Source organism: Leptosomus discolor, chromosome 9 (genome assembly GCF_034619465.1).
Source record: "Leptosomus discolor isolate bLepDis1 chromosome 9, bLepDis1.hap2, whole genome shotgun sequence".
Classification (NCBI taxonomy): domain Eukaryota; kingdom Metazoa; phylum Chordata; class Aves; order Leptosomiformes; family Leptosomidae; genus Leptosomus; species Leptosomus discolor.
In genome coordinates, this window is record NC_141399.1 from 13,802,505 (window position 1) to 13,824,646 (window position 22,142).

At 47.7% G+C, this 22,142-nt stretch overlaps 2 protein-coding genes across 13 annotated transcripts in view; one reads left to right on the forward strand and one right to left on the reverse strand.

The window, feature by feature from the left end:
• The window catches only part of LOC147414853 (uncharacterized), a 53,271-nt gene extending 42,420 nt beyond the window's left edge, over nt 1–10,851 (forward strand). For all 9 annotated transcript variants that reach the window (XM_086470224.1, XM_086470221.1, XM_086470229.1 and 6 more), the window contains 3 exons: nt 6,266–6,407; nt 7,353–7,503; nt 10,086–10,851. In XM_086470224.1, the coding sequence (XP_086326350.1) occupies nt 6,266–6,407; nt 7,353–7,423 (213 nt within the window). In that variant the 3' untranslated portion in view covers nt 7,424–7,503; nt 10,086–10,851. The remainder of the gene's footprint in view (nt 1–6,265; nt 6,408–7,352; nt 7,504–10,085) is intronic.
• A 39-nt stretch (nt 10,852–10,890) lies between these two features.
• On the reverse strand, nt 10,891–20,072 carry GATA2 (GATA binding protein 2). 4 transcript variants are annotated; one of them, XM_086470064.1, is made up of 5 exons: nt 19,844–20,072; nt 18,501–19,100; nt 15,553–15,695; nt 12,471–12,596; nt 10,891–11,632 (listed from the first exon to the last, which is right to left on the reverse strand). In XM_086470064.1, exons 1-5 carry the CDS (start codon nt 20,070–20,072, stop codon nt 11,333–11,335), a joined length of 1,398 nt encoding a protein of 465 aa, XP_086326190.1. In that variant the 3' UTR covers nt 10,891–11,332. The 4 variants fall into 4 exon arrangements, with proteins under 4 accessions (XP_086326190.1, XP_086326191.1, XP_086326189.1 ...); XM_086470065.1 differs by having other exon boundaries at nt 12,471–12,554; nt 15,553–15,698; XM_086470063.1 differs by having other exon boundaries at nt 15,553–15,698.
• Nucleotides 20,073–22,142: the final 2,070 nt, after the last annotated feature.

Sequence of the window (22,142 nt, forward strand, 5' to 3'; positions counted from 1 at the left end):
ACCTCAGAGTTACTTTTCCTCATGAATAAGTAGGACAAGCACAGGAGAGGCAGAAAGTGTTTCTGTTTCACAGTTAATTGATGCTTGCAGGCTCTCCCTTATTTTCTACAAAGTAGGTAGTATTGCTTCTCTTGTGTCATGGACAGAGATGTTAAGGATAGTGGGCAAGATCCTATTCTCTCCAGAGCTGTGGTAAAGAAGCTTACACCAGCCACCCCAGTGCTACCATGGCTGTGAGGTGGTGTTTCTTAGCCCGTTCGGAGCATGATGATGCAGTGTTGTGGCTCAGTTAGAGCTGCTGCTGACATAGGAGGGAGTCCAGCTGGCTCTCCTGTTTCTTTACCTGACGCTGCAGGCATAAATGAGTAGCATCAATCAGAAACTATGCCTGAAAGACAAGTAGATTTTGTGTTCTTCTAAATAGGGGGAATCCTGTGCACGGAGATTTCAGGACCTGGTGGCTGGAGTGCAGAATGCATGGAGAGAAAGTCCGCTTTTGCAGAACATTTCCCAAGGCATCCAAGGACTCTCTCAAACCCACAAAGCCTGCCCTAAAACCACAGCTGCAACAAAAGAGGAAGAGTCCACAGCAGAACTCAGAGCATATTAAACCTTGCAAAATAGGTCTTTTTTTGTGGTGGGGCATATGTGTATAAATAAATACATACATATACATGAAGAGAGAGCTGGGTTTGTTCAGCATCGGGGCTAAAAGTGAAAGCAGCCTGCTGGAATGCTGAGCAGGGGCGGTGATTTCAGGCAGGGCTAGCAGTGACAGGGCTGGATGGCATGGAGGAACGGCCTGCAGTGGTGGCTTCGCAAGGAAAATGACCAGTCTTCCCGGGCCCTAGTGCAGCAGAAGTAAAAGACTCTGGCTGGTTTGTGAGCCACAGAGGTAAATTCAGCAAGAATGTAAATGAGAGAGTGAAACATCAGAAAGAGAGCACCAAGAAAGAACGCACAGGTGAAAAGATGTCCAACTGGTGCAGGATGCGTAGGCCAAAAGGAGTGTAATTTCCATATGGCACTAAGGAAGAACGTAGGAAAATAAAGTAAAAAGAGCATGTTAAAATACAGCCAGCTGTCTAACATGCTGGTACCATCCCTGTTCTTGTCTGTCCTGACACAACTGAGTGCAGCCGCTGTTTTGTTTGGAGTTGTGCAGGCTCCCATGAAGGCAGTGTTCAAGGCTGGCCACAGTGAGACTCTACCTGAGGTGACCGCATTCCTGTGCATTGAGTCAAGAGCTCAGGGTTAACTCTTTCAAGGATGCAGGGCCTTTTCTGAGCAGGTGTGGGTCCCTCACAGATGGCTTTGCTGGAGCTGGAATGATATTGGTCAAAGGAACCTCGCCAAAGAAAGGAAATCCGAGGATCCTGCGCCTGGACACAGTGTCTGTAAGAACTCTTGCTTCATTTGGACAAGCCTCTGGCCCACAATGCTGGTGGATACTTTGTGAATGTGCCTACAGTATGGTTTGCAGTCAGAGCTCCGTATTTTGGCTGCTGCATATATCCAGCTTCAAGTTTCCATTCTTGGGATGTGACCATGTCCAAGGCCTGCAATAACACAGACTAATGGATTGCCACAACTCTATACGAGGCGGATAAATCCTGCCTTAGCTGAGTGGGCAGAGACACTAAGCCTCTGAGTTAAGCAGGTGTAGAGCCTATTTTAGATCTCAAGTCTGTAGCTCCTGGGCACAGCGGACTTGCCTTCTCAATCACTTGAGAAAGCAGAGAAGGAGGAACTGCACTGGAGATCCCTGCTACTATCTCGATTCTTCTGAGCAGAAGGTCAGCAGAAGAAAAGCTACTCCGTGCTATGTCTGGACTGCAGGCAGACAGGCTCCACTGGGCAAGCCACAACCCTGTTCCCTGGTCACCTCATCCAGGCCAGGGATTTGGCTGGAGCTCCCTGACCTCCTTTAGCCCACACATGCAGTCTTTCATCCCAGGAGGTCAGAACAGAGCTGCTGTTACCCTCAAGATGGAAGAACCAAGGGGTGGCTGAGACCATGGTTTACAGTAGCATTTCCGTCTCTGGGATTATCTGTGTCTCACCTTCCACTGGAGCAAAATTCACTTCCACACCCCTCAAAGTCAGCCTGCTATGGAAGTGATGGCAAAAGAGAGTAAATCAAGCAAATAATGCAGTGTGGGAGCATTTCTTTGCATCCTTCCTAGACAGAAGCATCGTCTCCATTCCTATCACTTGCAGGACCAGCTGCGGTTTCTGGCAATGCCAGGCACAGCCATCACCCTCTGGGTTCCTTTCCCTTTCATTCCCAGTCCCTCTGGAAAACAGGACTCCTGTTAAAAACCCTGCAAGTATCACTGAGAGCCAGCTCTATTATTCACCAGTCAGTGAAGCAAGACAGTCATACTCTCCCACAACCTAGGGATGCCCCTCTGATCTATTACCAATGAGGCTATCTTGAATGGGATCAGAGCCTGCCCTTTTCCCCATCCCAGTGGGTCAACACCTGCCCACTAGAAAACAAAGAGAAAACCTGTTGTGATGGGAAAAAAGACAGAGTTCTCCCCAGAGGGGCAGCAAGGCCATTTGATTAAGAGCATCTTTCTCCCAGCCAGCTGCTTTGCTAGCCAAACAACTAACAAAATTTCATCTTTATGCAAGAAAGAAAATCTCTGTGAAGCAAATGCCACAAGTCTAGTTTTACTCATCTATATAAACCATGAGAAATCTGGCGAAATCATTGCATAAAAAGACTGTAGGAGCAAGAGAGAAAATATTTCTGCCTAAACCCAGGATTTATTAAATATATTTTTAAAAGGTAAATTCAGAGCAGTATTTGAAATGCCGCAGCAAAGAGATCAAACTAGAAACTTCATCCCTAACTTGTCCTCCTCAAAAGACCAAATAGTTACCCTCTGCTGTACATTTCTCTCAAGCCCCAGTCTTTGCAGAGGTGCAGCATCCCAGTCAGGCTTGTCTAATTCCAGCTGTGCCTTCTGCATGAATGTCCTCTGGAGACTGACTGTGCTGTGTATGCACATCTGCCCAGGGGTGCCGTTCATCTGTAGCACTCCCAGCTCTGGGGCAAGGAACCAGGACAAGACCAACCAACCCATATCTCCTTGACAGTGGTGCGAAACTCCAAATCAGACTCTACTTTCTTTTTCTCTGTCCATTTCTGAAATCAGAGACTCTAGGCTTGGTTGCTGGTGCTTATCCCATGAGCTGCCCAGAACAAAACTGGTGTATGAGCATAGGTGCAGGCTCCAAGGGGGTCAGAAAGAAAGCTATCTATAACCAGGGGCCACTTGGTGGTATATGGTTCATTAGCCCTGTCCAGAGTTAGAGTGGAAGGACTCAGGCATGCTTGGATGTGTTCGTGCACCCTAGTTTCTTTGGTGGTTTTGTGATTCTGGCAGAAATGCAACTGTGAGCAAAGCTTTATTCCAGTGGATGCGGCACGTAACAAGAAGTTCACCTTCAGTTAGAGAGGATCTTATTATGACCTTCCGTAAAAAAGGGGCATTGTTTTGAGTTGTTAAACAGCTGCTATGTTCCACCCCAGTAATGGTTGCAATTCAGTAGTGAATAATATAAGCCTTAGATAAACAGCCGGTAAAATAATTTGGGATCTTTCCTGGCTGGGGGAAGCAGGCAAATTACTCTACAAAAATAAATTATATTCTCTCTGCCTAGGAAATGAAGTGTTCTCCTTTTCATCACCAAGTGGGCCGTCCCACAAAATCTCTTCCCGCCCTTGTGTGCTGGAAGCAGCCTGATGCCATTTGCGGTACTCTCTTGCCATCTATACCTTCATAGGAAGCAAGAGGCAGTTTTAGTTTGGATTAATGCATCTTCTCTGTTTTCTTCTCCAACCCTTGTCTGCTTCTCTATCCCATCCACAATTTGCTTAAAATAACCCTCCCAAACTGCCCATCTACTGTTCTGCACAGGCTTGAATACCATCTCCTTTCTTGAAGCAGCTGCAATGTGACTGTAAGAGAAGTAAAAGTTTCCCTAAACCACTCCCTCCTGCGAAATGCCGGGTGTCTGTTCAGTACACTCTGTATCTGCCTGTGCTGGGGTAGGACTGGAAAGCGCCGGGCCTTGGGTCTTGGCCTCCATCGGATGAACAATTTCCCGCTGAAGGTTACTCACTTCCTGTTTTCCGTATTTAGACAATCTGGGCCTATAGGGAGGCTTTGATTTGTTGTAAACTTCAGCTGGTTTAAACGTTAAGTCGCGGGAGACTGAGGCGGGGGGAGGAGGGAAAAGGCCTGGAGACAAATTAGGGCTATTTAATAACACAACTGTGTTCTCTCGCAGTTTTCTAGTGACCATTAGAGCATGTGAAAGGAAGGTCAGGGGCTGACAGCATGGGAGATGGAGAAAGGGCTACTTCACAATGGGCTGGAGGCAGTGCGTGCGTGCGTGTGCGTGGGGCTCTGTGTGTGTGTGTACAGCAGTTGGGAGCAGCCGGGTTACACTCCAATGACTAATTCCTCCAATGTGTCATTTTTGCCACAGACAGCTGTACAGAGAGGCTAACGGCAGCGCAACAACTCCGCAGCGAAGGCAGGGAGGAGCCTCTAACCTAGAGAGGAGAGTGCTGTGCCCTTTCCCGGTGCCTATCAGTACAAACCACACACTGACATTTGTTAGAACTTGCCCAGAAGTCTGCTAGACTGGAGCGAGTCAACACTTGTACATAGCTGATAGGGCAGGTCATGTCTTTTTTTATGGCTGTTTTGCTAAGGGAAACTGAGGCACGGAGTGCTGTAACTTTGCTTGTTATCTGAAAGCATGAGGGATTGGTGTGAGTCCTGACACCAGTCAGGCGGTGGTCTGTCCCCTCAGATGTGCCTCATCACAAGAACATCCTCCCTGTGTTGGTGGGAGCTATGCTTGGACAGAGAAAAGTAGTGCGCAGCTCAGAGTGCCTGCGGGCACAAAGTTTATGCAAGCGGTTTTGGTCTGTTCCTTTTTGTTCATCTAGTTCTCTTCTAACAGATTAACTCTCAAAGCAGGGTGCTCTTCAAAATTTTACAAGGGTCTACAAAAAAAAGAAAAGAAAAAAACCTACCAGACAGGTTGAAATGCAGCAGGAGATGGTAATTAATTTGAATTTTATAGCAAAATCCGGTAGACATTGACAGGGATGCCCTTAAATCACTCTAGCAGTATGACCTGCTACCAGAATACCAATGTGGGCAAGTGGGAGTCAATGAAAGAACCAGAGATGAAAAATCACAACCAAGACAGCCAACATAATGCTCTTGTGTCCCAGGTAAAGAAATCTGCCGTGTCCTCTCTGTCTGACAGAGAGCAGGCAGGATCGGAATCAAGCTCCAGAGGAAAATAAAAGCACTTGGTGAAACACTGAAGTGTTCAGGAGAAACAAGGGTCCATGTTCACACTCTGGCATTGATAGGCCCAACTCCAAACAATTTACACATGCTCTCGACCTTCCTAAGCCAGAGGCCACTTTCCTCCAAATAACTCCCTGCAGCCTAGAGAGCAGAACCATAGAGAGAGCCACAGGAGCAGGATACAGGCAAGTAGCTGTTTTCTCCCTGGTATTGCTGCATAGGCTGGGTTAACATTATACTTCCCTGATACAGTTTTTATAGACTAAACGGCAGCAGTTCCCTCCCTCAGTGGTATGTTGAAGCCTTTCCCTGAAGGAGGGGTTAGTTCTCTATTGTGTTACTACCTGCTGGATGTTTTCTTCTGCTCTGTCTCCTACCCTGTGATTGCATTTTGCTCAGCCAAGCTTTTGGTTCTCAGAAAAGCAACTTGGTTTTTATTGCAAACGCAATGCAGTTCTTACTGCAGTCTCTGCCACAAGTTTTCTCTGATGGAGCCATCGACCTCCCAACAGCACCTTGGTGCAATCTGAGCCCTGGATTTAGGATGAACTCTGGATCTGATAGGGGCACATCAGACTGAGTCAGGATTGACTGCAAAGCAGGCACCACGGAGAATTGCACCCAAAGCTGCTCAAGCAAATGGTGTCTCTGAATCGGCACCAGCCTGCTGCTCTGATGCTGAGGTTTGATCTGTTAGATCCAGAGCAGCCTGGTTTGCACTCATATCACCATGCTTAAAGAATAGTCACTTAATCTCACTTAGAAATGTTTACTTGCAAGGACCAGATGGCCTAGGGAGTCGGGCTAAACAAAGCATTTTACTTCTAGGTCACGCATTCTAATCCAGTCCAGGTTGGTGATAAATGAACATAATTCACCTGATAGCCACTTTCGGCTTCATTTTTGGTGTTTTTCAGGCTGGTTTCCATAGGAAGATGTCACACCACAAAAATCTCCCTCTGTGCCCTGCCACAGTTAGTACTGATTTGACTGTCTCTGTGGAGAAGCCAAGGATCAAATGCTCCATGGTGCCAGACTGTTTTCTTTTGCAGCCTGCAGGTAAGGGGAAGTTGTCCTGTGTCTGCCTGTGTCATGCCTGCTCTGTGGATGGGCAGGATTTCAGTTTGCAAAGCTGCCAGTCCAGTCCCCTCCACCAACACGAAATTAATTAAAAAAAAAAAATATAGGGAAATGTTTAATTGCAGTTGACATATAGGCACTTTCTGCTATGAACTTTGCACGCAATCACAGATAACAGCATCAAAATTAATGCCTCCTTCCCACTTGTCCTGCTATAAGCAATAAACGTTTGGCAAGTCAGTAAATAACAAAATTCTCATGTGGCCATCTACAGGTCACCAGGATACTTAAGAAGTTTGCGTTAATTATACCATGTTTGCCATCAAAGAGGGGATATTAACCCTTTCAAGCTGTTGCAGGAAAGCATTGGAGTCATTTAGAGATAAGTGAGTGAAATCTTGTCACTAAAAGTGCAATCTTTGCAAATTTAAAAAAAAAAAAAAAAAAAAATGTTTGAAGCAAAAGCCTCACTAGACATCATGGAAAATACAGTACCTTTTCAGCTTTCCTTTTATTTATTTTGTATTTTGACATCAAACACTCCCTGTAACCTAATCTCCTTGGCTTTTGATGTGGCCGTGGAGACATGACAATTAAGCACGGCTTAAAACAATAATCCCAACAACGGAACCCAAAGGCAAGTAATGTCAGGGTTCCTCCCTCACAAAAAGCCTGTCCCCCATTGTTTGGTGATAGCAAAAGGACCATAAATCCCAATTTGTTGCCTCAATATCTGCTCTGTGCTTACACTTTACGTTGAACTTTACACACTTGCTCCATTCCCATTCCCTGCTGTTTGCTTTTCTTCTGCTATGTAAAATGTCTGGAGACAAACATGATACACACATTGGAGAGAGGTGGTTTGATCTTTCACAGAGTAGTGCCACCTGACAAACGTGGGGTTATTTGTTATCTGTGCTGCAGGAACCACTGAAGACCCCGCTCAGAAGAGGCGTGCTCCTCCAGGCTCTGGGGGGCTGCAGCACCCCTCCTGACAAGCTGATGGATTATGGCCCTGATTCTGCGAGTGGATTGGACCAACCAGGCAAAACGCCTGCAGAGAAGAAACACCAAGGTAAGCTCTCATCAAAGCCTGAACAGTTGTGTAATGTGCAACCAAAGAAAATAGCTTGATTATTCTAAATTATTTTAAAGTGATGTTGTTAGTTCTCCTGTTCTCTCCTCATCTCAGCTATTCAAATATGGAGGGAGAGTGACTGAGTTTAGTTATAACCCTGTTTTAAACCTGTCTGAAAAGGAACATGTTTATTTTCAAACAAAGCTTGCACGGTATGCTATAAACTTTTTTTTTTTTTTTTTTTTTTAATGGGTGTTTGCACTAAGCCTCGCTAAACAAGTTAGAGAGATGATTAACTTGTCTAAAATGATGCGGGAAGGCCTCATCCTGGTTGCGTGTGCTTTCTTCAGCACATCTAGAGCTGCTGCGACTCCTCACTCACGAGCAGGGCTTGCGAACATGGCTGGAGAGGAGGCTGCATGGCAGAGAAGCAGTGCTAGAAAGGGCTGGAATTTGCACACGCATGCTGAAAAAGGAACTCGGGTTATTTTTTTTCTTAATGAGTAAGGAGTTATCCCCAAGTTGGTTTCTACAGAAGTGAGACGTAACTCCCAGGGGGTCAAAGGAGGAAACCCAAAGTTCATTAACAATTTTCTTGAAAATGTTGTTTTAATAGCAGCAGTACTCATCCCCACACAGGACAGGGGGACTTTGCAAGACTTTGCTTCACTTTGTAAGACCCCAAGGAGTTCCTTGTGTGGGTCAAACTTGACTGTGTGATGAAAGTAGCCACAATGTTTTGGCCATGGGAGAGCTGATTCTCCTCCATCCTCACATGCCAGCCTGCATGCGCACCCCCCTGCACCCACAGCTGTACCCCTTGCCAGCAGTTCCCAGGACTGAGCAGCTCCAGGCTGGCCATCCTCCCTTCCTCCCTCCGTGCCATGGGTGATGGCGAATGGCAAGAAACAAGTTTCCGGGTGTTACCTGTTACAGCAGTGCAAGAGCCTACGGAGAACTTTGCCTGGTCTAATACAATCCTGCCTTGAAACCCGTTAGGCAGCTGGCTGCTTTTCCACGTTTACGGTGCTTTTAAAGTTTGTTTTTAACTGAAAAGTATTTCTCCAAAAACTTTAAAAAAAAAAAATAAAAAAAAACAGAAAAAAAAAGAGAAGCTGCAGTTAGCCATCTGCAACGTGGCTGCTGCCTTAGATTTTAAACTGGTTTAGAAACTTCAGCATACTTAACTGTGTGACCTCATCACCCCAAAAACAGCACCAGAGAATGAGCTTTTGTGCCTGTGCTTTTTATACTAAATCATTCAGCAACTACCTTTTTTGTCCTACCCTGGTAGGTTTTTGAAATAGCAATAAACCTCTCTGCATAAAGTTTGAGTTAATAATTCTACTTGCAACAATGACAACGATAATTTTTCCTCTCTCTCTCTATTAGAAATAGCCTTTATGACATGAAGCTGGGCACAGGTACTTTCACAAAAAAGGTATTTTATTATTCTTAGCAATATTCACCTTGAAGGAATATGAGGAAAGCATACACTTTTTACAGACAATATATAAACATGTTGTACATAATTAACAATAACTTAGTTCACTAATCCAAAAATAAGCAAAATAAAAATTAAAATAAAAACAGAAAATACTGAAGAATTTTTTTATGCTGATACAAGTACAAAATAATTTAAATCTCAACTGCCGTTGTCTATGCTGCAGTGACTGACAATATATTGCACTTTGTCAACTGTATCAGTAATCCCTGTCTCACACCCACGTCCCTTCCCCACCTCCCTTGCCCAAATCCTACAGAAATTTTGAGTTGGGTACAAATAATGTACAACTGTACCATTGTAAAAGGTAGAAAGTAAAAAGGACCCAATTTTTTACCTCAGTAGATTAAAAATTCTTGATTTCTCCCAACCAATTTAGTTTCCTGTTTATTTCCACTTCTTTACAAAGTGCACCTATATGCCTACACAGACCAGAAAAAGGAGGAAAGCAGGATTTTCATGGCTGCATGGTTCTTAATTCATTATCAAATATTTTAATTACATGTTTGGAAAAAAATTAATGTACATCCATTTTTGTTTCGTTGTGTTTTTTCCTTTAAAAAGCAGGACTTTTGCGGTAAAGATAAATAGGCTTGAACAAAAAAAAAAAAAAAAAGAAAAAAAGAAAAAAAAAAAGAAAACCCCCAACAACGAAAGTTAAAAATTAAAAAAAAAAAAAAAATAAAAAGCTTGTCACAGAGTTAAGCTTACGTGGTTTACATTATCAAACCCCTCTGTTCATTGGGGCATTTTCATCAGAAGTATAGCTAAATATGTACACTGTATGTTATACTGGAGCTTGTGTTCACGAGAGGCATCAGATCATAACAATCAATAGAATACACTTCACATTGGCAATAGCTTTGTTTTCAGTCATTTACGTACAATATGGTTTAATAATGGGCGATTTAATTTTTTTTTTTCCTTTTTTTTTTTTTTCATATAAAATACGCTATGGAAAACGGACGCTCCCCTTAGAAAGGTGCTTTCCCTTGTCTCATCAGCTGTCGCTGTGTCTGGGGTTTGACAGATGTGTGAAGCTCAAACTGATTGTCTCTCTCTTTCCCCTCTCCAGTGATCTCAACCTCATTTCTGCCCTTCCTCCCTGTGAAGTCCATCGGGGCCTGGATGCCGAGACAGCGCACACACTGGCTGGCTGCTGCCTGGCTGCGTGTGGACGTGGTGGCCACGCTGCCGTAAGTTTACCCAAGCAGCTAATCTGCATTTTTAAGCGACAGCTGCCAACACAACAGAACAAAATGCTTCAACCTCTAAAGTCTGTGAGTTGGATGTTTTTATGCCCGGTGATGGTTTTTGCTGTGCCAGAATTTAGCTGCGACACAGTTTGGCAAATGCCTATATCTCATCCCATGTTAGTGCAGGATTGCCTTCCCGAGTTTTTTCCGAACAGTTTGTCTGATCTAGCTGCTGTTTTGAGGAATAATAGGGTAGTTGGGAGGGGGGGGCTGGGTTTTTTTTAAATAAATCTTTCATGTTAGGGAAAAGAATGAACAAATTGTGTCAAAATAATTACCATCTTGGGCACATTAAAATTCCATATTACAGCTACATTTTTGCTTTGTTTCCCCGTCTTTTCCCCCTTCCTCGTTGGTATTTTGGTACGGAAGATGGATGGAGCTAGTCCAAGGGGGCTGCTGAATATATTTCCCCCTCTCCTTGTTTTGAAGGCAGGTTTTCTTGCAGGATAGCCATTGCAAACAACAGCATGAAAACATGCAGAGGGGTTGAGGCTTTTTGTGGAAAACAAGAGCAAAATAAATACAACTTTGTGTCTGATTTCATTTTAAAAATTATGTTTTATAAAGATGTCCTTTTCTGGTTTTCCTTTTTTTTTTTTTCTTTTTTTTTCTTTTTTTTTTTTTCTTTTTTTCCCCATCCCAAACAAAGTCCGCAGTAGAAATCCAGCATGTCTGGCTTCCAGTGAGCCAATTCCATCCTGCGAGGCTGCTTGTATCTCTTTACAATATTCACAGTAATAACAACGAGAGAAAGGAAAGCCAGTTCCAAGCCTTTTCCTTCAGCTTCTGCCACCATTTCTTCCTGCTGGACCATTAAGTATCAAACAGGCGAGTTCTTTTTCCTTATACCTGAGGGGGCAAAGTGCATTACAGGCACCACTACATGTTTCTGCAGAAGACCCATCATTTGCAAGGTTTTAGTCCAGCATTAAGAGTTAAACCACATGGGAGCAAAGATCCCCTTTTGCCATCCCTACATTCTCTTCTTGGCAGAACATTTTCTTACTTGGTGTCATCTTAGGCAAAGCCCCATGTTCTTAATCTCTGGGTCGGTCTTTTGGTTTTATCCCATGGCTGTAACCATGCTGGATGGGTGTGGATGTCCAAATGAGATGCTGGAAGATGGGTGGATGGGGGTAGGTGTTGGTAGGATGTGTCCAGAGTGGCTGAAAGGTGGCAAATGCCCCATGGGCGCCATGTGACTAGCAAGGGCAGCAGCACTGAAGGGAGACGATTTCTCCTGCATGCACTTGGACAGTTCCTCAAAACACTCTGAGCCTTTCTTGCTTTTCTTTGATTTGTTGGACATTTTCCTATTCCTGGTCTGAATTCCTTCCTTTTTCATGGTCAGAGGCCTGTTCACCTGCAAGAAATGAGAAAATCAGGCTCATGCAGACAAAATGACCTTATTGTGCAAAAATGAAAATATTTGGACAGCCCCCATGTGTTTTTCCTGGATGGAGACCTTTTTCTGGCCAAAAAAAAATGGTGTTTCTCTCTGCAGAACTTGTTTATATTGATTTGTTTAATAAAACCACACACACACAAAACCCCTAGACATGAAAAATAAATTGAAGTGAATTTGGCAGCTGATGACTCTCTTTCCCGTAGGCTTACCCTCAGTCCTCATTCATTTCCTAATAGAAGAGATCAAACTAGGAGGCACATGTTGACCCAAATTCAGTCCTAAGACATGAGCAATCTTGTACCAGTAACCCCTGGTACTTACAGTTTAAATAACGTTCCAACATGTCAAGTCATTCCTGCTGAGGATTAATTTCTTTTTAAAAATATATATAATAAAACAAAGCCTTAGAAACCTTTTTTTTTTTTTTTTAAATCAAAATCAAGACACCAAATCAGGATTAATTTTTGCACAGAGCCCAGTCCAAACGGCCTCTGTGTTTCTGGAGGGAAACAGCACACAAAACCCCCTTAGTTAAAACCAAGTGTGGTAGCTTTATTTTGCCTGATTTGCCCAAGCGTTAGAAGCCAAGCTAATACATTGTAATGTCACTGAACTTAGCATCACTATGCTGACAAAGAATGGCTGTCACTTCCCAGGGGAACCTTAGAGACGGGGGAAGGAATAAAACAACAACCAAAACCCTGAAACTAATAAAAGCCTAGTATACACCATGCAGTTAAGACATCAATCCCAGCTAGGCAAGCAGCGACACATGAGACGAGTAAATACTCACATTGTGCAATTTATAGTAGAGTCCGCAGGCATTACAAACTGGGTCCCCGTTTGCATTACGTCGCCATAAGGTCGTGGTGGTTGTCTGACAGTTGGCACAACAAGTCCCTGCTCTCCTAGCCGCTGACTAACCAAAAGAAAAAGAAAATTAAAAACGTATCAGCAGGAGGGAGATCATGAGAAAGGTCAAGTTGGACTGAATATTTAGGTTGGGTAGAACTAGTTACTGAGATTTTACAGAGCCTAAGGGCTGAAGGAAAGCTCCTGTCAGTTTTACATTTTGCGGCCGTTAGGTTTTTGTTTAAATTCAAGTGTTCTCCTAATGCGGACTGCAGCTTCAAGCCCTGTGGCACCATGTGTGCAGGGGAAGTGAGGAGAGAAGCAGTGCATCTCCAACTCCACAAAAATTTTAGAGGGGGAAATCTGATTTGTTCAGGTTTTCCCTTTGTGGGATTCTAGAATGTCATGAAAATGCATTTGCCGTTTTTTGGGGGTTTGCTGGTTTGTGGGTTTTGTTTTTTTTTTTTGTTTAAATGACCGATTTAGTTTGTGTCTATGTTGGGACTGGGTTTGAAAAGAAGGAATGATCTTAAAGAATGTGATTTTTACCCCTACTCTCTGGCCCTTTAAAGATGGACACAAAAGAAAACCAACCGCATTACTTAACTGGGTGCAGTATTTATCAGAGCCATCACTGAAAATTCAGTTTCCATTTACAAGTGAAAGGGAGAAAACAAAACCGGCTCCAACTTTCTTTAAATATTTAGCAAACCAAATTTCATGCCTTGCAGCAATGATACCGCTGACCCGTCTGCCGCCTCTGTCCCTTGGCTGACAAGCCCTCAAACAACTGTCTTAAAAGAAAAGAAAAAAAAAAAAAATCCACCACCCTTTCCTAAAACTATTGTTCTGCTGAAACCAAGGTGGGGGGAAAGAAAAATGCCCAAACATTCACCCACCTCCCAAAACAAGAACAGGAAAAGTAGAACAGCAGGCAGCCAGTAATTTCTGGATGGGGCCCTTGTCTAGCACACCCCACCATAATACGTTCTTTGTGCAAGCATCGTACCGTATAAAGTGTTACGGGCGGACTAATTACAGGCCATATTTTAGGAAATAACTTTGTATTAGAAAGCTTCAGCCCTGCCTCTGGAAGTGGTCAAGATACAGTCCATTTTGTGCAATTGGATTAACGCTGAGGACTCAATATTTTCTTTTCTTAAACTAGCAGAGTTTACTTTCCAGTGCATATCAATCGTGGCAATTTCCCCAGGGCCTGGATATTTTTGCAATTAGCCACCGAGAGCCATAGGGTGAAGCAGCAGCGAAGCTCACGTTGCTGTGCGGGGCGTCTCCCTGAGCAGAGAGCAGTGTCCGGCCCGGCGGCTTTCCCAGGAGAGAACTTGAAGCACGGACAGACCCGGCTCGCAGAAGAGGAGCACCGGGTTCTGTTCTCACTTGCTCCTGATTTACATCATGGCCCTCTGTAACTTTCCCAAAGTGATGGACAGCTCAGCAGCTTAAGGCAAGAATCAGGCCCTTGGAGACTCATATATTTCAGTCCCTTACTTGCCTGTGAGAAGAGGCCAAAGGCAGTAAGAGGGGGTACCCCCTACTGCAAGTACACTCATGCAACCCAAACACAATTAATGCCAGAAGTCCAAACACTGGCATTATTAATATGATCACTTTGCTATTGCGTGTCAGATGAATAAATTCCCAAAGATGGCCATCTCCTCTCCCTCGCAAACAAGCAAACTACAGTGGAAAAAGGGGCAATAAACAAAGCTGTAAATCAATTGAAACAAAACAAATCATTAAAACAACTACACTAGATCTAGTGCCCCCCAAACCCCTCGCAGTGAGCCAAGTATAACAGTCTCCCAACACACTAGAAGGTGGAAACCTATGTTTGCATATTTGAGACGGCTTACTGATATTCAACTATGCTGCTTAACTCTATGGCCTGTCCTATTCAGACTGGAAAGCACTTGAGCCTAAGAGACGATAATGTTACACTGTTGTCTTAACATTTTTCTATATGTCAGTCACTTTAGAAGGCAAGTCATTAAGAAGCTTGCATAGTTGAAATTCTGACTCACGACAGAAATCTTTGTATCCCATCCCAGTGTTACAGCAGTAATGCCAATTTTCTGCTCTCCAAACCTCATTGAAACGTGCCCACAAATAGCTAAAAGACTTAGGCACCATAAATCACAAAGCTCCAAAAAATATATTTATTATTCTTAGCATTTTACGCATTATTTGTGGAGTAGAGCGTATTAGAAATTTCAAAACAGCAAGCATGACTGGCAAGGCTTGCCTATAGAAACTCTCTAAAGCTTTTAGAGTCAGGAAACAGATACACAAAGTTTCCTTATCTTTAACGTACAGATATCCGGATAGGAAACTACTACCAGGAGCTTAGAAAGGACATTTTTTTTAAATCACTCAAATGAAAATACAAAGTATAGGTGACTCCATGGAAAAATAATAGGATTTTTTTTAAAAAAACAGTAGGGGATTGTCTGGGGAGGGAACCAATATTAATATTGCCAGAGAATATAAGAGTGAAAATTACTTCATGGCTTTTATACAAATAATTATTAAGTGGGGAGCAGTAGCTTTGACTCATCTGATTTGTTTTGCTTTTTGGAGCTGGAACTTTTTTTTAGTACATGGTGGAGGACATTCACGCTCATAACCCCTTCGCTCCCAGTATGTGCCCAAAACATCCCAAGAGGCCAAACAAATGAGGAATTAAATTAAAAGCTGTCATCCAAGGATAAACGGGGAGACGGATACACGATACCCCACATGTATTGCGAGCAGCAGGGAGGCTGGGGACAGAGGCGCGCTCGGTGGGCTGCGGCAGCGCGGTGGTCTGTGCTGGGGACGTCAGGGCTGGAGGGGGGAGATCTGCCCCGAGGCACCGCAGTGACCCCGACGTGACTGACCCCCGTGTACAGTACAGCTCGGCTCCGCGCAGGGGCTGAGCAGAGATGAGACACGTTTGACTTGTGCCTGCGTGTGGTCCCTTCGCCTAATTTATCCCCAAACCCAGGAGAAACAGAGACACCTACCAGCCTTCGTTTAGGTTTAATGAGAGGTCGGTTTTGACCATTCATTTTGTGGTAGAGCCCGCAGGCGTTACACAGGTAGTGCCCAGTGCCGTCTCTTCTCCAGAGAGGGGTAGCAGTTGCTCCACAGTTCACACACTCTCTGCCTTCTAAATGGAAACACGAAGAAACCGGATTTCTTTCTTTAAAAACAAATTCACAAAAGCTTTTTGCATTGTCCTTTAGGCATTTTCAAGAAGTCAAAACAGTGTGTTAATTCAAGCACAATCAGACAGCAGTGACATCTACAGCACATGCAGCAAGGAGCTCAGTGTTTCGAGAACGCCCAGACTTCAGCGAGTACTTTATATCATGATCAGAAACAGGCAGCTCTCTCCGCAAGGTGAGAAAGAGTGACACTCTTATTGTGTTAGATGGAAGTTATCGTTTCAGTAACGAGAACTCCCTTAATCTGCACTGGGCGCAGCTCCCCTCCCATATCTATTGCACTCTGAGGGTTAGATCCTGTGTTTTCCTGCCACAAATACACACGTACACGTGTACACAAACACACACACCTGCAAACACACAACGAGTTAAAGACAGAGTCAAAGGAAGAGGTTTTCTAGAATTAAATCTAGGCAGAAAGACCTCCCCTTCTGTGCTTTCCTTTTTTGTTGCAAATACTATGGGATGAAAAAGTAAAGCCGAGCAGACTGGGAATGGATACAAAATGCCAAAGGCTCAGTTACGATTTTTGTTCTAAAGGCAGAAAAATGCTGTTAATGCTGATCTTTGAGAAAGTTCGGTTTCAGTAAGCACCCTGGAAATTACTGTTAGAAACAGGCTTTGCGTTCTTTTCTGTTCCTGTGATTTTTCAACAATACGGTTTGGATTTGGTAGGGAGCAATTTACCTTATTACTGCTTCATTATTAGTTTTAGCAGCACAACGTGGGAAACACGGCATTGTAGAATGGCTCTATTAAAGCCCAGCATGTAACTCCTAGATATCTGTTTCTGCCTCAGAAAGCTCTCTGCTGAAAGTTCATTTGCCTCTGATGGTTCGAGGGCAGGTCTGCTTAATATAGAAATCTCTCTTAATATAGTTTATGCAAATCCTACAGTATTTAACTGGAGAGGAAATTCTTTTTGCTAATAACTGAAGCAGGCCATGTTGAGTTCAGCAGGGCTTGTGTCTCCTTTAATCTAGGGAGTGGGTGGCTTTTAAACAACACAGTGTAGAGTGAAAAATGAGGGGAGCTCTGCAGCGCTGCATTTGTAGCTTTTGTCCCTCCTAGGGCAGGAAGCTGCAGGAGTCGTCGTGTCGTGAGTCTTAGTTTTCCTACAAAAACACTGAGTGGTCACGAACTTTCCCCAGTTCCTTGCGCAGGGGGCTCCCTTACAGAAAAAAAAAAAAAAAAACCCACACCAAAACAAACAAACAAACAAACAAACAAAACACCACACCAAACAAAACACAACACCCCTAAAACAAAACAAAAAAGCTCCTTACTTCCACCATCTAATAAAATCAGCAACTACAGGACAAAAATAAAAAAGCTACTCGAGATCCCTTTTTTTTCAGAGATCTGGGTCTTGAATCTGTCTCCAAGCTCGGAAGGCTCGGGCTGTCAATTGCCTTTACTTTCCATGCTCTGCACTACTAAAAAATACATATATGTAGTAGCAACTGTATTTAAATAAGGGGAGAGAGAGCATGTTTTTCCCCTCAGAGGAGCCATTTGAAACAGAGCTGATGAGCTTGTAAAAGAGCTGATATTTTTGTTCCAAAACTCGTAAGACATCGCATTTCTAAATTATTGCCTACTCTAAAAATAAATACATGTAGTGTATCCATAAGCACATATGTGCAATGATATAAAAGAATACATGCACAAGCACATATATAGCCATTTATTTTTGAAGGGCTGCGTCTAATTTCAGTCCCGGTATACTGTAGCTCATCTCCTTCCATTGCTGAGGATGTTAAGCCAGGAAGGTGAGTAGAATTACACAAATTATCTTAATTCATCTGTCTAGTTGTACAACTACTAGGATTTCAAAGGGGGATCAAAACTTCGTCCATCACCTAATTTACTGATTTAGGACGGCACTTAGGAAGAAATGCAAGGAGGGGCTGTGAACACGGGGAAGGTCTGCAGTCAGTCGTTTGGGAGCAGAGATACGTCTGGTTCAGGGAAAGAAGAAAAAAAAAAAAAAAAAAAGGGAGTGTTTTCTAGTTAAAGTTAGGCTGGAGTAAGTTAGCGATGACTGGACACCTTAGTCTTTCGCACTGGTATGTAAACTATATTTGAACTTTTGCTCCTGTAAAATGTGAAGCAAGTAAGGCCCTCTGCGACTTGGAGCAGATCAGCCGGGTAAGTTTCGCTTTCATCCTGCGCTGGGGCCTTGGTTCGTATTAATGAAGAGACGTGGAAATTATTGAGGGAGAAATATCTATCGCTACAAAGTTCCCACCTGTAATCCGCGGGGGGTTTTACTGACCTGGGGGAGCAGGGTCGGGCCTGAGCCCCTCGGGAGACCGAGGCCAGCTTTTTCCTCCAAGGGAAACTTTTTTTTTTTTTCCTCGTACGAATCCCTCTTCGTACAACTCGATCTGCCAGCTCACACTGCACCGGTCCCCGTCTCCCTCGACCCCATCTGAGCGCCCCGGGGCCGGTGCCCGGCGGCTCAGCAGCCGCTACGGACGTGCTGGCACCCCCAGAAGCCCGTTCCGAGCTCCATTTCCTAGTTTGAAAGCCCAGAAAACGGGGGCGACCGAGCAGCCACCCTCCCCTCTCGTCCCGAAGGGGCTGACGCGAGCACCCGGCCTCGCAGTAGCCTGCCGCCGCACCCCCGAAGAGGCAGCGGAGCCGGCCGCCGCGGGCGCGCACCCCCGGCAGCGCGGCCCTCGCCCCGGCCCTTCACCCGGCGCTTGGCGGGGCAGGCCACGGGCCGCAGCGGCACTTACCCGAGCAGGACCTGGCCTTGCTTCGCGGCTTGGGGGTGAAGCTGGACGCGGGGCCCCCCAGGAAGCTGCCGGGGTGGAAGAGGCTGCTGCTGTAGTCGTGGGCAGCCGGCACGTAGGAGGGGTAGGTGGGGATGGGGTGGTGGGTGGAGGGCTGGGCCCCCATGCTGGTGAGGCTGCTTCTGAGCGGGCTGGCGCTCTCCATCTTCATCCCCTCCGACAGCGACACTTGGTACTTGATGCTGTCTTTGTCCTCCTGCCGGGCCCCGGCGGAGGACGAAGGGGAGGCAGCGCTGGTGGAGTTGGGGTCCGGGGACACCTCCTTGGGAGGGGTCGGGGGAAAGCCGAAGAGGTGAGAGCCGGAGTGCGAGGCCGGGGTGAGCGAAGACACGGAGGCCGTGCTGGACGTGCTGCTGCCTGGATACACCGAGATGGCGCCGGGCGCTCCGGCCGCCGAGGGGTGCAGGGGTGTCTTGGTAAAGGGGTTGACGGTCCAGGGGTTGTGGTGATGGGCAGACAGTGCCGCCTTGCTGCTGTCCAGCCAAGGGATCCCGGGGCTGTGGAGAAGATGAGGCCGGCACATTTGACTCCCGGTCAGGCGGGCTGTAGAAACACAAGACGGTTTGGGATCAGCGTGGGGCAGCTCTGCCCGGAGCGGCTCTGCGAAGTCCCCCAGCTCCGGGCCCGAGCAGCTCCCCAGCCTGCGGGCAGCCGGAGGGGAGCCGGGCACGGGGAGAGATTTCACAACCCGGAGAAGAGCAGCCAGACTGGCGCAACAGCCCCTTCGCCCTGTCCCCTCCGAGGGAGACACCAGCCAGCCCAGCGAGAAAGAGCGATGGGAGGCAGAGGGGGGACCCAGGCACCCGGGGCAGGAGAAGAGGCACCCCCTTTCCCCCCGCCCCATCCCCGGGAGTCAGCAGCAAACCCCTTTCTGCTCTGTCTTCCGAGCTGCTTCAATGCGCTCCCTTCGGCTCCTAAAAACACCCCTAAATAAAATCCATCGCCGATTTGAATCGGTTTGTATTTTGCATCCGGGAAGTAGCCGCGTCTGAGAAGTTTTAGCCTCTGCGCACACTATTTCCCCTTCCTCTCTCACCTCCCCCCTTTCTTTCCCTCCCCTCCGCCAGTCCTTGGTTATCTCTAGGGTTAAAATCCACCCGTGCCTCCCTTTCTACCCTGTTTTCCTAGTTCTCCTTCCCCCCGCCCCGGCTCCCGACACACCGAGGCGGCCCCAGACCGAAAGTCCTCGCCTCCGCCGGCCCGCGCGGAGGGGCCCGGGGAGCGCAGGCGGAGGCGGGCGGGGAAGGGGCAGGGGGTGCGAAGGAGGGCAGCGGGTGCTGATTTACCGTGTGCCTGGCTGTAGGAGACCCTGGCCCGGGCATGGGCGGAATTGGCATAGTAGGGGTTGCCCTGGGAGTCCAGGTGGTTGAAGAAGACGTCGACTTCATCCGGAGGTAGGAGCTGCGCTGGTTCCATGTAGTTGTGAGCCAGTCCGGGATGGTGGCTCTCGGGGTGCTGCCCGTTGAGCACGGCGTGGTGGGCCATCCAGCGAGGCTGGTCCGTGGCCACCTCCATGGCCTCGGGCCTCCCCTCCCACCCACCCCCGGACCTGGAGCGAGCGGCGCTCGGTGGGGGCGGGTGGTGCTGCTCGGGGGTAGGCTTTTGGCGCTGCTGGTGGGTTTTAGGAAATGGGGTGGCTTTTCTCAAAAAGAAAACCGTCGAGTGACTGGAGTGCGCCCTCGGAAGGGTGGGGGAAGACCCCCGAAGTCAGCGTGTCCCTCTGTCGACAGGCGGGTGGCGGAGGCAGGTCCGGGGAAGCGCCGGGGCAGCACCTGTAGGCAGACACGGGCGGGTTAGCGGCTCGGCGGCCCCGGGGTGAGCTGCCCGACGGGCCGGCTCCCGGGCGGCTTGTTTTCCCAGCGATAAATGGATGGGGAGGGGGAAGCAGAGCCCCTCCCCCCTTCCAAAAATATCCTGTCCCCCAAAGTCCTCGCCTTGCGCCCTCCCCGCTCATTGCCCCACAAAATAAACAGAGATCCCCTTTCAAACTCTTTACAAAAAAAAAAAAAGAAAAAAAAAAAGGGAAAAAAAAAAAGCTTCCTTCCCCCCCCCCCCCCCCCCCCGCTCTAGCTACAAACGTCAAAAGGAGTTTTTCCAGCTGGCTTCAAAAGCGGAGTAAAGAAGGAAGAACGGCAGATCTAATACAGCGTAGTTTTAACAAGAACTCCGATTGACACAAAAGGAAAAGGACGGGAGAAGAGGGGGTAGCGGGGGGGAGAAGGAGAAGAGGGAGAAGAAGGGTGTTTAGAGAAAGCAGCGAGTGCGCCCGGGCAGCCACCCCCCCGCGCCCCACACTTACCCGGCGCGGGAGGCTGAGTGCCTCCGTGGGGTGGGTGGTGATGGACGCCTGCTCGGAGGATGCGAGTGCCGCAAAGAGGGGGAGAAAGGAGGGGAAGGGAAAAAAAAAAAAATAAAGGGAAAAAAAAAAAAAAGCGAGGAGGGAGAGGGGGGGAAAAGGCAGCGCGGAGGAGGAGAGGAGGCTGGATGGAGGGTGTTACTCAGATGGCAAAGCCGCTGCTCTGGCCGGCTCGGTCCCATCCCCGCGCATCCTATATGAGCGCTGGCGCCAGCTGGCCGCGGCGCCGCAGACGGGCCGGGGCGCGCAGGGCCGGCGGCCGGGCCAGCCAATCCCGCCGCCCCACACCGCCCCCAACCGCACCCCCGGCCCCAAACGGAGCCGGCCCGGGGCGGGGAGGTGGGGGGGGAGAGCGGCGCAGACCCCCTCCTCCGCCCCCCTTCCCCCGCCCGCAGCATCCTCGCCCGGCAGCGCCGTGGGGGCTTTCCCCGCCCGGGCGCTACACGCCCCTGCGGGGCGGGGACGGCAAAATAAGGAGAGGGGGGTCCCGCCGGGGTGTGCGGGGATGCGAGGCGAGGTGGGGGGAGACCGGGGCGGGAGAGTGAGGATGGAGTGCGGGAAAAGCTCGGCGGTGGGGCCGGCTCCGTCGGGTGCTGCCCGGCCGCGGAGCTGCGGCTCCCAGCGCCGCCGCCGGGATGCCCGTGGCTTGGGGGGGATGGAAATCGCCACTGGGGAGATAAATGCGTTAAAATCCCCCTAAATCAGGCACAGCAGCTCGCAGCTGGGAGCGGGAAAAAACCCAGCGTGGTCGTTGCCATCACGTTAGTTTGGAATAACTGTCTGAATCGGGGGGGGAATATATTAAAAACAAATAAACGCGAGGCTCCGCGGCGGCCCCGGCAGGGGGAGAAGGGCCCGGGCAGCGGGGCCGCTCCGGCCCCGCTGCCCTCCACGCCATGCCAGGCAGGCTGCGGGGAAGGGACGGGTCCTGCCCGGCTTGCGGCGCTCGGGCCGGGCCTGGCCCGGGGTTTGCTGGCAGCAAACAGCCTGGCCCAGGGAGGCGAGCCGGGCCGGAGCGGGAGAAGGGTGCCCGGGGACTGGCTGCAGCCTCCGCGATGGGGCTGCGGCACAGCAACCCCCGTTTTTTCCCTTCTCCCCTTCAAAACCAAAGCAAAGCAAGGCACAATTTTAATATTAACAATTATTTGGGTGCTTTGGGCCGGGGAGCAGAGGCGCAGCCTGAATCAACAGGAGTTTTCTGCGGAGTTTGCCGCGCAGCTCGGCAGCAG

Coding starts and splice junctions, on each gene's coding strand:
- GATA2 (XM_086470061.1), bottom strand. CDS start 20,072: ATGGAGGTGGCCACGGACCAGCCTCGCTGGATGGCCCACCACGCCGTG. Junction 12,597..15,552: donor TTAAACCTAAACGAAGGCTG/GTAGGTGTCTCT, acceptor TCTTTTGGTTAG/TCAGCGGCTAGGAGAGCAGG. Junction 11,633..12,470: donor TCTACTATAAATTGCACAAT/GTGAGTATTTAC, acceptor CATTTCTTGCAG/GTGAACAGGCCTCTGACCAT.